Genomic DNA, 15,589 nt, shown 5'->3' with positions numbered 1-15,589 from the left:
AGCAGGAAGCAAGAAGGGACGCCTGGTGCGCCTGACCGTCAGTACGGAGAGTGTTTCCAGTCCCCGTGCTTCCTTAGATGGTCTCCCGTGTTTATCCTTGTTTTATTATCTCCGCCGAGTGTGAAAGGTTGGGGCCTGACACTGGAGATGGTGGAAACTGGGAAAGCTTCTGGAAGCTAGGGAAACAGCTGTCTGGAGATGAGGAGGGCGTTTCCTGGACACTGATGGCGGGCTGGGGACTGCCTGTGCTCGGAATGCCATGGGACACGTCCCCCTCCCTTGAGTTCCTGGGAGGGTGAAGAACCCTGGACTCAGTGGGCAGGTGGGGAAGGGCGGGTACCTGGATAGGACAGGACAGGGCTGCAGCTGAGTCAGTTACAGCCGTGGGAGCCCAGGGGACAAAGCCCGGAGCGCTGGGTGGGACACTTTGGGTGTCTGTGTGGCTGAGAGCTGTCGGCACGACTCAGCAGCCCCGGGATGGCAGGTGCCAGGGAGGGACCGTGAACACTGTTTTGTCACTTGGGAGGGTCCCAGGCTGGAGAGCAGCGCCATCTCACCATCGAGGGTGTCAGGCCAGAGGGAAGAGTGTTCTGCAGGCTTTGCCTCCACACTTCTGGGGGCGGCTGGACGGGGCCTGCTGCCCGCTCACAGCTGAGGGGGCTGCCGTGGACAGGCCAGGGAGGGGTCTGTGTTCTCAGGACTCAGCAGAGGTTCCAGTCCTGTGGGGCCCGGGGCCCCTCAAAGCCGGGCACTCAGTCTGCTGCCCAGAGAGGTTTCGGGCAGCTCCCCGGTGTGGGTGGAGCCCGAGTGGGAGCAAAGCGTGACCGTGGCCAGGACTGTGGGACGGTGAGACAGCCAGGCCCATGGAGACTGCCGCTGCTGACCCACTGGCTGGACTGCAGCCCGGGCCAGCACCCTCCCACTCATGGGGTCCTGAGCAGCGGCTCCAAGCCTTCATGTGACAGCATCCGCATGGTTCAGTCAGTCAGAACACAGCATTCTCTCACACTCTGCTTCATCGCCCACTGTCCAATTTTTAAACCATTATGAAGTGCCCCCTGTTGCTTTGTGTTCACACACACTTCCAGGTTCCCCACTCTGGGATTTTGAGTAATGGGACAATTTTGAGTTGATCTCATCTGGTTAAGACTCTGTTACTTGTACGGGTCTTTGTGGACGTGACCGAGAAAGGGTCCAAACACAGAATCACTCAAGCTGCTCCTCCCGGGAAGGACCGGCCGGGCACCCCTCCTCCTGCTGCCGCGGGTCCTGGGAGCACCTCACGCCTTTCTTTTTCCTACCCTCCAAGGCTCAGCCACACCAAGGGGGCTGTGAAGGCTGCCCTGGCGGACGACTTTGACACGCCTGGGGCTGTGGACGCCGTCATGGACCTCATTCACCATGGGAACAGACAGCTCAAGGCAGTCACCAAGGTAACTCTGAGGACAGGGCCCCAGAGGGGGGTTTGTTCGGTCAGTTTTTTCTCCTGAGGAAGGAACAGATCCCACCTTGCCAGCTCCCTGGGGAGACTTCACTTCCCAGAGCGGGCGGCCTCTGGCTTCTCTGACTGCCTTTCCTTGAGTTCCTGGAGCTGCTGCAGCCCACACGTGGCCCGCCCGCAGGCCCCGCAGAGGAGGCAGCTGCCGCCCGGAGCCGGGAGGCGTCGGTTTGGGTACAGGTGGGGCACAGGGAGGTCCCGCACACTGACGGTCAGCATGCATGTTGCCAGCACAGAGCACATAACCCTCCTGTTCACTCAGGTGAACCCGGCGGAATCTGAGTTTGTTGCTAAGACATGGAATGGGGGAGGAAGCTGTGTGTTGGGACCCTGACTCTGTGCCCACCCAACCCGGCCTTCTCTGGGCCTCAGCGCCAGTCCCATTGATGAGTCCGCCCTCATGACCCAGGGACTCCCAAAGGTCCAGCTGCTAACACCATCACACTGGGGGCTGGGGGTCACCATATGAATTTGGGGGATGCAGCACTCAGACCATAGCACACCCCCGTGTTACAGATGGGTAAACTGAGGGGCAGGGTAAGTGACTTCCCCACAGTCACTTGCTTTGTGGGTGGGTGGCAGCTCCGGGATTTCGCCCGGTGTCTCCGCTAGGGCTTGTGTCCTCACTCCACGGGACGCTGGAAAAGCGGCAGGTGGAGCGACTGCGAGGTCTTCCTTCTTTTCCGTCAAGTTCCTCTGCTTCTAAAGAAGCTTCTTGGGGTGGTTTGTCGCAGGAGCCTGGTGGTCCTAGGAGTCCCGCTGTGTTCGGCTCCATCGTGTCCTACATTGAGCAGTTTTTTGAGACTGTGGGGATTTCTCTGGCAGACCGACAGGTACGCCCTTCTCTTTTCAGTCCTCAGTTGTGGGATTCTCTCTGTGTGCTAGTGTGATAACTGGCTTTTCCCCTTTTAAAATGTTCATTTTAGTGGATACTAGCAAACTGCGGCAATCCTGTGCAGAACTGCGTCCACTTAGCTACAGGGCGCTTTGTCGTCAGTTCTGCACGCACTCGTTTTTGTGTTTATCTTGAAAGAATCTTGAGATGTGCAGACAGCTGGCATGCAGGGTGAGAACGTTTTTCCTGAGCCATCTGAGAGCAAGCTGCTAGCCGAGCCCCTCGGTGTGCCCCCTGCAAACGGGGCCCCCATCCTCTGGTTCTGCCCTGTACGGCAGGAGGGTCCCCTTCAGAACCCAGTGCTCATCTGGTACTTTCTCTGCACCAAGCCAGGCGGCGGCAGTTTCTCCGAGGGGCCGGGTTGCTGCCGCAGAGGAGGGTATCACAGGGAGCATCTGAGCGCCCATATGCTCCCTGCGCTTGGGCCACAGCTGCTTGGGGCCCTCGGCGGGCAGAGCCAGGAATGTGTGCACACGCTATCCAGCTGTGTCTGAATGGATCTCATTGACTGAAACCCCAGCGTTACCTCCCACACATCAGTTCTAGTCCCCCAGCAAAGGGTTCACTCTGCGTTCCCCGTTTTCCGTACATACTCCTCTGATGGTGAGAAACCTGCCTTCCAGGATCCTAAATGCAGTAACCTGTTCTCCCCGAGTGCGGGCAGCCTCCCACCGCCGCCCCCCCCCCACCCCCCTGTCAGCCTCCATCCCCCTCACAGCAGACTGCCCTCTGCACAGATGCTTCCTTGGGCTGTGCCACCCCACACCAGACCCCCCACCCCATGGCACCCTCCTCTTCCTCCACAGGGCCACCTTGCTCTGCTACACCTAACAACTTTAGGACTGTTCAGGACGGGACAGGAAAGGGCTAAAATACCCATTTTAAAAACATTTTATGTGACCAGGTTGTCAACATGTAAGGTCTAGACTGCAGACGGGAGTGACCCTATCACAGGAGTGGTGGAATGGCTCACTCTTCCCAGATTCCTTTACGGCGCTGCCCCGTTCTGCCACCATAGGGGCTTGGGCACAGCCCAGCTGCTCCCTGCTTCCCGGGGGGCTGCCACGCTAGCCCAGCTGCCTGGCACCCAGAGCTCCCGACGCCTGGCTGCCCTCTGCCCTGAGCTGGGGCATGGCTCTTGGGACCTTGACTATTGTGAAGTTCTCTGGCCTTAACACAAAGAATTGCAGCATCTTTGTGACGATTTTCAAGTTTGGTTTACCGACAGACGTGGCGATTCCCTGGCAGACCTGTGTCCTCTCCTGGGCAGTCCAGGGTCTGTCAGCCAGTTCGTATAAAAATCTAACTCACTCGTCTGAAGTAACCAAGTTTCTGCAAGGTCTGTATTCATTTCCACAGGAGACTCTCCGGAGTCTGCTGGTGAGTAAGACCAGGCATATTCGGCCAAGCTGTGCCTGGTCCTTGGCACAACAGCTCACTCACCGCCCCCACCTCACGGGTTGACATTGGAGCCCGCTTTGAGCTCACATCCCGTAATAAGAAAAACTCTCTTTCATTGTGGAAGCAACTGAGGATCACATGAGGTCGAAGAAGTTGTTCGACCCAAAAGTTGTAAAATGTGAGTTCTGTTTCTTCTTTTAAACACGGAACATAAACAGCCGCTAGGATCCTTGCTCCAGGATGGAGGAAGAAATCGTGTTGTGGGGGAGAGGACTCCTGGCAACTCGAGCAGTTCAGGTCCCAGCTGCCCCGCTGAAAGCTCTCCGGCTGGGCAGATTGTTGGTCCCGACTGCCGTGGAAGCGTGGTCTGTGTGAGCCTCATGGGAAGTCTGCGTTGGTCTGTGTATCTGGTTAGTGAGCAGGCTGGCTTCACTGTCAGTAAGGCTTAGACTTCTAGACTCTGCCTAGTGAACCGGAGAGGTCCGCACATCCGTGAAGCCGCAGCGCCCAGCTCCTCGCCTGAGTTCAGGATCGGAGGAGAGCTCCCTGGTCAGCTCCAGGCCTCACTGAGCACACTCTGACGAGGCCTGCAGCAGGCTAGGGAGCCTGCCTGGCTGGCTGACACACGCAGGCGAGGAGTGGACACTTGCCAGCAGCTCCGGCCCGGTGAGAAGAGCAGGCCACTGGTTCCCTTGCAGCCCTGGGGAGGGCGTGTGCTGGACTGGCTTGGCACGGAACTCACTCGGCCTCATCAGCTGGGCTGGGTCTAGGCTGCTGCCAGGGCCTCACTAGTCATGCTGCCTCGCCTGGGTGTAGTTTGTTTCAGGGGACAGCGGCTCAGCCACTCTGCACAGCGTGGTGGAGGAGCTGGTCCGGTTCCGGCTCAAGGTCCGGCAGTTCGCCCTGGCCACGGGGGAGGCCACCAGGGAGGCCCGGCGGCAGCAGCTCCTGGAGAGGCAGCCCTTGCTGGAAGCATGTGACACCCTGCGCCAGGACCTGGTCGCCCATGGCATCAGCATCAAGGTGAGCCCCTCCCACCAGGGTCCAGTGACAGTAGGAGTGATCACCCTGAGGTGCCGTGTAAGCAGCCACCACTGCACACAGGGGACAGTCAAAGCTCAGACATCCCACCATGCCGATGTGGCTTGTGAGCACACCCACCTTGTGACAAATTAGGAGGGACACTGAGACCCAGGGGCATGTGAGCTCACTCAGGGGTGTGTGGACACAGGAGCAGACCCATGTCCTTGCTCAGTGCCTGTCCTGCCCCAGGTGGCCCTGCTCTGGCCTTCGGCCTGTAATGGAGGCAGCAGTGTGACCATCTAAGCGTGCCACTGCCTCCTCCAGTACCCAGAGCAGTGGGAGCACCGGGCTGGGCAATTTGTCCTGGCACCCTAGGCCCCGACCCTCTCACCTCTTGACCCCGAGCCAAGTGAGTGCTCAGCCAGGACCTGGCCCTCTTCCTCCACAGGACAGGAGCAGCACATCCACATGGGAACTGCTGGGTCAGAGGGCGCAAGACCACAAACCAGGCAGCTGAGGACGTGTTCTGTGCCTGCTTATGACATGATACAAGCTTTATATTAAAGTTCCCCATCATGGCTGTTTAGTCAACAGTAAAATAAACTGATAATTAGAACTATGCCTAAAAAACGGATTTCTTTATAGTTCTGACAGCCACAGACACATGAGGTTTTAGTAAAATCAATCAGCCAACACTGTGGTCCATGATGCACCCCAGCTGGCCCTGTGCCCAAGGGTCTGACCGAGGGAGGAGTGTGAAACCAGGAGCCGGAGACCAGGATGAAAGTCCTGAAGGGGGCCCCAGAAGACGTCCTGGGAGGGGCAGGCAGGACCTGCAAACGGGGCCAATGGGGCAGCGGCTTCTAGGACACCCCTTATCCTGGGGGCCTCGGGGGATGCGGCCCTGCCACCTGGTCTGAAGCAGGAGGTGGCCCATCCCTCAGGTGCTGGGCAGTGCTGAACCAGGGGTGATGCCCAAACCATGGAGGCCCCCCCCCAGAGGTGACGATGTATTTTTACATTCATTTTCTTGTTATGATAGTAATATGTTAATCGTAGAAAAATATATATTGGCAGTAGGCACGATGTAGTATATTCAGAAATTGATAATGTACACCTGAAATTACACAATCTTATAAACCATCATGACCTCAATAATTTTTTTTAAATCATAGAAAAACACAGCAAAGAAAACCCTCTGTGGTGCTTGGATAGCTGTTTATCTTTATTCTCTTGAAGCCTTTTGAATAACTGGTTCCTGTGGTGTACCATCCTTTGTTGCCTCTGAGCAGACAGGGTGGGGCCGGGGCTGTGCTCCAGAGGTTAACTCTGGGTCTTGACAGTGAGAGCAAGACAGGTATGATGGAGGTGGCCAAGCTGGGACGGAGCTTGCTGGCGGCCTCGCTCTGGCTCCTGGCCTTTCTGTCACAGGCAGGGAGCTCCAGCTGTTCAGTGAACCAGCAGGAGATGAGCTGGCCCTCTTGCTGCCTCCCTGGCTCTCAGATCCTGCGCAGGCCCACCCTGCTGTCTGCCCTGTGAGGCTATCGTTGACTCATCCTGTGGCCCCCCCAGGCAGCAGGTAGGCACACGCCAGGACAGCTCGGCAGTCATGTTCACTTTGTCACTGACCTTCAGGACCCTGAAAAGGCACTGGGGTTCCTGTCTATAGATAAAGAACCCTATTCAGAAGCAGACTACCTAAGAGAGACCCAACTAGTGACTAGCGGAGGGAGGATCCCGGATGGCAGGGAGGCCCCTTATAAGGAGACATCCAAATCCGGTCAATTCCGTCCTGGGGGAGCAGACTGTCCCCCAACGGCTGCACGCCTAACTTGACCATCCATGCGTAGTTCTGTGCTGCTGTTCTGCTCTCAGGGACGCTCCCAGTAAGACACTGTCCTTAGCTGGAGCTGGTGAGCACACGCAGGTTTGTAAAAGAGCAAGGGAGCAATTACTCACTTCATTTAAACATAGCGGCCCCTTCACTAGTTGGGTTTACCCCCTATGTCCCTTAAGCAAAGGGGTTTTGTACTTAGAGCAAAAACTTAAATAACAAAAAACATAAGAATAGTTCCTGTGATTGCTGAATTCTATTTTCTGTGTAAAGCAATGGTTACATTTCAGGCTTATTCAAATTACTTCATTTTAACAATATTGGTAGGTACTGGTGAAATAACAATAGACACCCTTATATATTTTTATCTCCCTAGTACCTGACAATGTCCTCACTTAGGAAAGTTGAAAGGTGGGTTTTGGCTGTTTAAGAAAAAAATACAAAATTCTCCATTGAAATAAATCAGATAGTCCTTTTAATGGTTACCAAGATTTAGATGTAATTCCCCAAAGGAAAAAATGTCCACGACAGTTTTTCCGGAGAAGTTCACATATAGATAGCGAAGCTTCTACAGTTAGATGTGAAATAACAGTGGCAAACATATTTTAATAAATCTTAAAAGTTCATGACTGGTTTTACAGAAAATAGTGCCATTTGGGGTGAGGGGTTCGAATCGCAGTATCACCCAAGAGTGATGGTGAGGGGCAGAGAGACTCTCAGAGGCACCGGGCAGGTCTTGCCCCATGGAAGGCATGAAACAGATGAGAGTCCACTTAAATGCACGAGTTAGAAGCCACAGCCCGGCGAGAGGTGGCCAGAGAAAACAAGCAGCTCTCGGGCCACTGAGACAACCGCCCAATAAAAGCTACCCAGAGGCTAGCGAGACAGACGACTTATTTACAACTGCAGAGGCACCGCCTTCTTGAATGGCATCTAAGTCTTCCTGAGGACACACCCACTTCCAAACCAGGGGACCTGAGGTCCTGCTCCAGAAGCAGAGCAGACGTGATGACAATGTTCAGTCCCCGGAGCCTCCTTGGTGCCATCTCCCACCAGACCCAGTGCGCACGCCCTCCTTGCGTCCAGCATGTCTGCTTGCTCCCGAGAGTGCGCGCCGGTGGGCCCTGTCAGGAACAAGGCAGCACGACACTCTCGGCGTCCCTCCCCCTCCTGCGGCTCTGCTGGGCATGTCAGCCAGCACCCGGGCTTGGGGGGACAGACATGGAAGAGGGAGCGTGAGACAGGAGCGTTTCAGAGCCGCCACCCAGCATTCAGCTGTCAGTGTCCCATCAGGTTTCCTTGTCCAACTTTCCCATGGTGCCTCCCAAAGATTTCCAACGTCAACCTGGATTATTCTGAAGTACTCCAACCAATTAACCAACGTTTAGTATTTCTGCTCAAACGTTTTCAACCTAACTGTTTACAAACCAAAAATGAGTTGAAGAACGATTACTACATCCTTTGGGGGGGGGTCTCAGTTAAAAAAAAGCAAAACTCATTCACAGTAGATACAGTAGATATTTGAAAACCACTGACAGATCCCTTTGAGAGGAACCACTAATCAATTGGGAACTTTTTGCGTAAATAAAAGAGTAGGAAGCACGACAGCAGAGAGGATGAGAAGCAAGCTGAGGGAGATTCACACAGAACTCGGTGCTCCCGGAGCAAGCCCGCCCATGCAGCTGACAACGAGACAGACTTTCAGCAGCTCATGCGATTCCCTTCGTTTGTTCTTAGTTATTGTCGAGAGGCTAAGAAAGGTTCAGGAATAAAACATCTCCAACTACATATTAGTTTAGCCAAAAACCGTCACTTTCCAACGCTGAGATTTCTACATGAACCCGTGCAACCTAGACTTAGACCCCTCCCGAGCAGCTGCGCCGCTGTGTACCCAGAGGACAGGTGTGCTGGATGTGGATTTTCCCAGGACGAACACCACCTCCCCGTCGTGTACCCACGTCCCTCCATCTGCACCAGTCAGCTTTCAAAGAGCCTGGCGAATGCGGGTCCGACCTCTGCAACCATGTCAGTGGTGGTGGTGGAGCGGCCGTGCTTCTGGAAGGCCTGGTGGCTGCACTGCCTTGTGAGAGAGCACGCGCCGAAGGCAGCCACGAGGAGAGGGCTGAAACTGAAGGGAGAGGCGTCAGCAAGTCCGCAGCCCCCCAGCTGCGTCCGACATCAGCGCCTGCAGACAGCACAGGCTCCAGATTTCCCTGCCCTTTCCACCCGGGACCCCAAAGTGGCCAGTGTGAGAGGCCCCTGAGGGGAAGGCAGCTTCTACAGTTAGAGCAGCCATCAACCCCAATGGGAGACTCCCTGACAAGGCTGATGAGAAATACCTGCGTGCCTGGGGGGACTCAGACACAGCAGTGCTCCTCTGGTGACAACCAGACACCTAATGGTGGCAGCCTGAAAGTACCCTGCAGTGCCCAGGGCGGGAGGGAATATTCGAGATCTGAGAAGCAGGCTCTTGCTACCATTACTAGACTCACGCTACAGCCTCCCTGTCCACGTGCACACGCCCCCTGGGCCGGTTTGGGCAGATGCTCCCTGCCTGCTAGGTGTGCCGCGACCTCTCGGCCCTGCAGACCCGGGACTTCCCACCCAGCACGTGGAGCCACCATTGCACCATGATGAGTGGAGAAGAGAGAACCTGAGGCTCAGAGAGGTGGGACTGCCTGAGTTCCCTCACGGTGCTGCCTGACAACAGAGGGGGCCAGAGCCCCCGTCCCAGGATGCTGCTCCCTCTTAAAGAAAACAGGACTCTCAGGACAGCCTCCAAGGTAAGCTCGACCTCACCTCCACCCAGCGTGTTGCCAATTTTCTTATTGTGTTTTACAGACAGTACACACTGGTCCTTCTAGAACAGTGTTCTCAAACTTGGCTGCACGTTAACTCACTGGAGAGCTTTAAAAACTACTGACGCCCCAGAGCCCATCGGCATCAGGGGATGGAGCAGAGCCCAGACATGGTGCAGAGTTAAAAGCTTCCGAGGCCAGCATTCTGGGATCCACCCCTGCCCTGAGACCTCTCCCGCATAACACCAATATTTCATTTGGAATGTTCTAAGTGGCTACTGATTAAATGTATGAGCTACTGAAATATCTTACACAATTCAAAAATCTCAAAGTAGGACAGATGAAGATGTGGCCATACCCATCTGTCTTCTCGGGTCCAGCGAGGAGTGCCCAGTGCACCAGGACTCCCAGGGAGCCTGACAGGAGGTCTCCTTGCCCTCCACACCTGCGGCTGCTGCCTTCCTGGCTGCACTCGAGCACTGTGGAGCACAAGTTAGACGGGCGTTAGAGCGGGTGACGGTACCGCCGCTGGCTGCTCTCTGCTTGAGGAATGTTCATCATCTGCAGCTCTCCCTGTCTGTTCTTAAGGGGGCAGCCTCTCTTTCATAGGAGAGGACACCATGAGGGGAGGTTGCCAGAACCGCCTGTGTGGCATGGGGTGTCACTGGGGATGCCTACAACTCAGCGTCCCCAGGGGACCTGCTAGACAGAGTGGGAGAAGAGTGCAGGCACACACGAGTCCTCAGTCCCTCAGGCCCGAGGCTACACCCACAGGGCACCTCACACTCCAGGGACCGTGCATAGTGCCAGCACCCTACCTCAGACTCAGCCCATAACTGTTAGGATGTCATTTATGCTGTCCAATGAGCACTTCTGTTCTTTAGAAAATGTCTTGAAAATGGGTTGTTACATTCTCTGAATGTGCTTGAGTCTAGAGCACCTTCCAGCTATAAAAGAACCCAAAGCTTTCAAGGTCCCTCGGTGAACACCCTGCATTTCCTGTCCAGCATGTGTGAGAGAAAGTGAGTGTGTGTGAGTGCACACACACGTGCCTAAGTATGCCTCCTGTTCTCTGTTGGCCCTGACTTCCGTGACCTAGCCAGCAACTCTACCCCTAGGCAACAACTCTTTGTGTTAAATTCTCTGTTAAAATAACCACTGTGCTTTTTGCCTCCAGATTGAGTTTTTATTGTTCCTTTGGGGCAGGAAGATTGGCCCTGAGCTAACATCTGTACCCATCCTTCTCTATTTCATTTGTGGATCGCCACCACAGCATGGCTTGATGAGTGGTGCATTAAGTCCACACCCGGGATCCAAACCTGCGAATCCGGGCCACCAAGGCAGAGCACACCAGACTTAACCACTACGCCATGGGGCCGGCCCCAGATCAAGTTTTTAATGAAGGGAGCCTTCCTGTTTTCAGGAAGCTGGAGATAGTATACAGTCAATCCTGGTCATGCATCTCACTGTGCAGACACAAGTGCTGACGGCGCATCTTGAGCGCTCCACCCATGCCTGCGTCCTGCTCCTGCTCAACGGTGCACAGGCTCCGGGGGAAGAACACAACTGGAAGAGTCACCACATCCGGCACCTGGTGACTCCCAGCACTAGTGTCAGCTCCTGGGGTTTCTTCATCTTCCAGTCATTTTTATAAATGAGAACAAAATGCCACAAAATATTCAACTAACTGTGTCTATGCTGTAGGCAAGATGGAGACAGCCCGGGGACCCTGGAGCACCCCCTGTGGTGACAGCCGCCTTCCCACTGGCTGTTTCTTATAACCACTGACAGAACTGGAGCCACAGCACCTGGTATCAACTCGGATCAGCACTCGTCGCTGTCACGTCCCTTGGCAAAACAGGAAGTCCTTCTTTGTGTGGAACACATATGAACATGTGTGAAACACATGTTCTGTGTATGATGTGTGCAAGCATGTGTCACATGAGTGCGTGTGCTGTGTGAGCATGTGTGTCATGTGTGAATGAGAGGTCTTCCTAGGGCTCGTGCTCAGCGTGATCATGCTGGCTGGCTGACACAGGGCAAAGCCCAAGGCCACTCACCCTGTCTGCCATCAGAGATCACATCCCGCTCCCCTTTCCGGACCACGGTCACATTCCCCAGGGCCTGGCTGAGCCTCAGCACAGCTCCGTGGGGATCACTGCTGTCCAAGGGGTCTCTCAGCTATGACACAGGACACACAAACAAGGTTGTCATCAGACACGTGAAAGGAGCCCACAATCATGGACACAACGCACAGATCCTGCCCCTCAGGCTCTCACATCAGGGAGAAGTGCCCAGGCACTTGCTGATGGCCGGGCTCTCGCCCCACCCGCGGAGACGTAAGTTCCATCCACCAGCTGGAAGGAGGCCCACAAGGTAGTGGGTAGCAAGTCCTCCGGGCGGACGCCGACACCAGCTCATGGCAGAAATACTGCTCTGGGGCCCACCGCAGCTTGTCAGACCAAAATCAAAAGAACTCTGCCCATAGCTGGGATTTTAAGGGTTTGCAGAATGATACAACTTCGAACCATAGCGAGTTACCATTTATGGGGTGGCACTTAATATGCAAGGACTCAGAGATTTACATGCATTGTTTCATTTCGTCCTCAAAGGCCTGCTGAGACAGATGCCCTCGTGATCCACATTCTACAGACAAGGCAACGCAGGGCAGGGACACAGTGATCCACCCAGCGTGCACAGCGGGAGGGGCTGGCTGATGCCAGAGCCCCCCACCACCCTTTATCCAATCCAAGACGCACGGATTAGAAGATGCTCCGTCATTACATGCAGCACCAAGAAAAACCACACTGTTAGCACGTGAGAAACATGCATCACAGAACGCACTGTCCACTCGCCATCTGCACGTCAGTCCTGCGGATGCGCGGGGGGACGAGCAGGGGCAGAACCGCAGCGCGTGTCTGTCACCCTCCTCAGGACGAGGAGGGCTTCGCCCCGTCTTTCAGGTGGTCGGCAAACTCACCACGGCTTCCGAGAGTCTCCTGAACTCCGCGTGGTTGGGCGTGAGGACAGCCTTCTGATAGCCCTGGATCAGCGCCGGCTGCTCAGCGATCAGCCACAGCCCATCCTGCAGGCAAGGACGCGTGCTTACTGCATGGCCTTGGGGCCTGGCTGTGAGGAGGGGATGGGAGAGGAGAGGCCACACTCACTGCATCGATGACGACGGGGACATCTCTGGCCTTCGACGCTTCTAAAATGCCCTGCAAGAAAAGAAAGCTACGCTGAGCACCAAGGCCATCGCCTCTCAAGGAATTAAAATAAAACTGAGCAGTTCCGTGATGAATTACAAGTAACTAGAAAATAATAAAGTAAATGCATAAAATAAACAAAAAAGACCCAAATGAATCAGAGTCCCTTTGTGAAGCAGGGCACTGGAACTCTGAAGACATAAGCCCATGGGCAATGTTATACACAGCACTGGGTCCCAGGCTAGTCCACAAAGGCTGACCCCAAGCTAGCATCTCCAGATTTCCAATAGATGCTAACACTCAGGATTCAGAGAGGAGAAACCTGAAGTCTTGGGAAGTCCCCAAATCATTAGTTTTTATGTATTTTTCATAAGACTTTGTGTTTTAAAATAAGGAGCAGTCACAATAATAAACAGTAAATCATTTCTTTCTGAAAAGGTTATACTAAAAGTTTCAAAGGTTTTTTGCTAAAAAAAGTTATATATATATGATTAACATATGGTTGCTTATTTTGATGAACCAGTATTTTATGACGATTATATATTGCAATAGCATGTAAAAATGATCTCTACCTGATACAGCCACCTGATAACAGAAAAAATTTAAAGAAGAAAACAGCGAAACAAAATACATGCTAAGTAGGAATAATCTAAAACACTGAAAGATAAATGCACATCTACTTAATTAACAGTTAGCATCCTGGAAGTGCCATGTGACAGCCCACAACGCACAAGCCACCCTCCCGACAGCCTCTGTCATAGTTGCTGACACTGGGGTGTCCAAGAGCCCCTCCCGTGAGCTCTGTGTGCGGAGCCTCCCAGAAGCTTGCCTCCTGCTCTAACAGTGACAGTGCTCTGTCTGCTTGCCTTTATGTGAACACTGACTTGGCTTTCGCTGATTCAGATTTCCTCAATCTCTAGTTTCACGTTGCAGTGTTTGGCCACAACACTGACATCTCCGTCTCTCCGTACTTCTCCCCACGCTGACCTACGGATTCGACATAATCCCGACCAAAATCCCAGCTGCCTACCTGCAAGTTCACAAGCTGATCCTAAAACTCATGGAAATGCACAGGACCCAGAGTAGCCAAAACAATCTTGAGAACAAGGTTGGAGGCCCCCCCTTTCAAATTGTAAAACTTAGCACACTGCTACAGTGACTCAGACAGTGTGGTACTGGCAGAACAACGGCTGTACAGATCAATGGAACAGAGATGAGAGCCGAGAAATAAACCCTTACGCTTACGTCAACTGATTTTCAACAAGGATGCCCAGACAATTCCCTGGACAACAGAAGAATCTTTTCAGCAAATGGTGCTGGAACAACTGAATATCTACATGCAAAAGAATGAAGCTGGACCCCTTCCTTTCATTGTATACAAAAATTAATAAAAATGGACACAAACCTAAATATAAGAGCTAAAACAGTAACCTCTTGAAAGAAAATACAGGAGAAAATTTTGTGTCAGGCAAAATCCTCTTAGGTAAGACACCAAAAGCATGAGTGACAAAAGAAAAAATAGATAAATTGGACTTAATCAAAATTAAAAATTTGTGCTGCAAATAATACCATCAAGGAAATAAAATGACAAGCCACAGAATGGGAGAAAATACTTGCAAATCCTGTCTCTGATAAGGGACTTGTATCTAGAATATATAAAGATTCTTAAAACTCAATAATAAAAAGACAAACAATTTTTTAAATAGGGAAAGGATAGGAATAGATACTTCCCCAAAGAGGATCTACAAATGGCCAATAAGCACATGAAAAAATGCTCAACATCATTAGCCATCATGGAAATGTAAACCAAAACAACAATGAGGAAACACATGCTCAATGAGATACCACTTCACAGCCACTGGGATGGCCGTAATTAAAAAGACAGACAATAACAAGTCTCGGTGAGGATGTGGAGAAACCAGAACCCTCACAAGTGGCTGATGGGGATGTAAAATGGTGCTGCCGCTATGGAAAACACCGGAAGTTCCCGTGAAACAGAGTTATCACAAAAACTTGTAAACAAATGTTCACAGCAGCATTATTTGTAATAGCCAAAAAGTGGAAGGTCCATCAGTTGAATGGACAAACAAGATGTGGTATACCACACAGTGAAAGATGAAACGGCCACAAAAATAAGTACTGATACACATTACGAGGGTGAACCTTGAAATTACACTGAGTGAACAAAGCTAGTCATAAAATGCTACATATTGTATGACTCCATTTCTAGGAAAGATCCAGAATAGGCAAATCCATAGAGACAAGAGTAGATTAGTGGTTGCCACGGGCTGCGAAGGTTGAAAGGAGCAGGGAGCAATTGCTAAGGGCTACAGGGTTTCTTTTTGGGGTGATGAAAATGTTCTAATAATTGATCACGGTGCTGGTTGCACAACTCTGTGAATATATTAGAAACCAGTGAACTGTATACTTTAAATGGGTGAACTGTATGGTATGTAAAAGTCTCAAGTTGATTTAAAAAACTCGCCAGTGAACTTGCTACCTGGCCACCTGCACAGGATGCCATTTAATTTCTCCAGGATTCGATTTCCTCATCAGAAAAACGAGGCTAAGAACAGAAAGCTACCTGGACAGGGCTGTTTTCGAGATTGCACCAGATAATGAATTCATTCAGAGACATCTCACAGATGTCTGCTACGTAGCAGGCCCTGAGCGGGCAGCTAGTAAGGAAGAAAGCATGATGTACTGCTCTGTACTGGCTGGAACACAGGAAATGCTCCAGAAATGTCGGCCGTTCTCAGGACCAAGACGGCTGTTTCCTAAGCAGAGGGAGAGAAGCCCCAAGGGACGAAGGAGACCTGAACTCTGGCTCTGGCTGGGAAGGGCAGTGGGCACATGCACACTTTCCACCTTCTAACCTGCACGTTGCAAGGTGTTAATTTTTTTTAAGATAAACATACTAAATTTTTCATTACA

At 52.6% G+C, this 15,589-nt stretch overlaps 2 protein-coding genes across 31 annotated transcripts in view; one reads left to right on the top strand and one right to left on the bottom strand.

Moving 5' to 3' along the window:
• The window catches only part of CARS2 (cysteinyl-tRNA synthetase 2, mitochondrial), a 70,552-nt gene that overhangs the window by 43,348 nt on the left and 11,615 nt on the right, over positions 1 to 15,589 (top strand). For 6 of the 25 annotated variants that reach the window (XM_023621833.2, XM_070240005.1, XM_001496667.5 and 3 more), the window contains 4 exons: positions 1,310 to 1,433; positions 2,233 to 2,331; positions 4,611 to 4,817; positions 5,266 to 5,436. In XM_023621833.2, coding sequence (XP_023477601.1) covers positions 1,310 to 1,433; positions 2,233 to 2,331; positions 4,611 to 4,817; positions 5,266 to 5,334 — 499 coding nt within the window. In that variant the 3' untranslated portion in view covers positions 5,335 to 5,436. Of the gene's footprint in view, positions 1 to 1,309; positions 1,434 to 2,110; positions 2,332 to 3,752; positions 4,461 to 4,610; positions 4,818 to 5,265; positions 5,437 to 12,061; positions 13,257 to 15,589 lie in introns of those variants that run through there. The other 19 variants (XM_070240004.1, XM_070239994.1, XM_070239992.1 and 16 more) reach the window with 11 other exon arrangements.
• The window catches only part of NAXD (NAD(P)HX dehydratase), a 27,614-nt gene continuing 19,128 nt past the window's right edge, over positions 7,104 to 15,589 (bottom strand). For all 6 annotated transcript variants that reach the window (XM_070240008.1, XM_070240007.1, XM_005601340.4 and 3 more), the window contains 5 exons: positions 12,617 to 12,667; positions 12,430 to 12,534; positions 11,510 to 11,630; positions 9,808 to 9,928; positions 7,104 to 8,779 (listed from right to left, as the gene is read on the bottom strand). In XM_070240008.1, coding sequence (XP_070096109.1) covers positions 8,629 to 8,779; positions 9,808 to 9,928; positions 11,510 to 11,630; positions 12,430 to 12,534; positions 12,617 to 12,667 — 549 coding nt within the window. In that variant the 3' untranslated portion in view covers positions 7,104 to 8,628. The remainder of the gene's footprint in view (positions 8,780 to 9,807; positions 9,929 to 11,509; positions 11,631 to 12,429; positions 12,535 to 12,616; positions 12,668 to 15,589) is intronic.

The sequence above is a fragment of the Equus caballus genome, chromosome 17, assembly GCF_041296265.1.
Source record: "Equus caballus isolate H_3958 breed thoroughbred chromosome 17, TB-T2T, whole genome shotgun sequence".
Taxonomy (NCBI): Eukaryota; Metazoa; Chordata; class Mammalia; order Perissodactyla; family Equidae; genus Equus; species Equus caballus.
The sequence above is the reverse complement of the archived record's forward strand: the minus strand, read 5'-3'. Positions and strand labels throughout refer to the sequence as shown.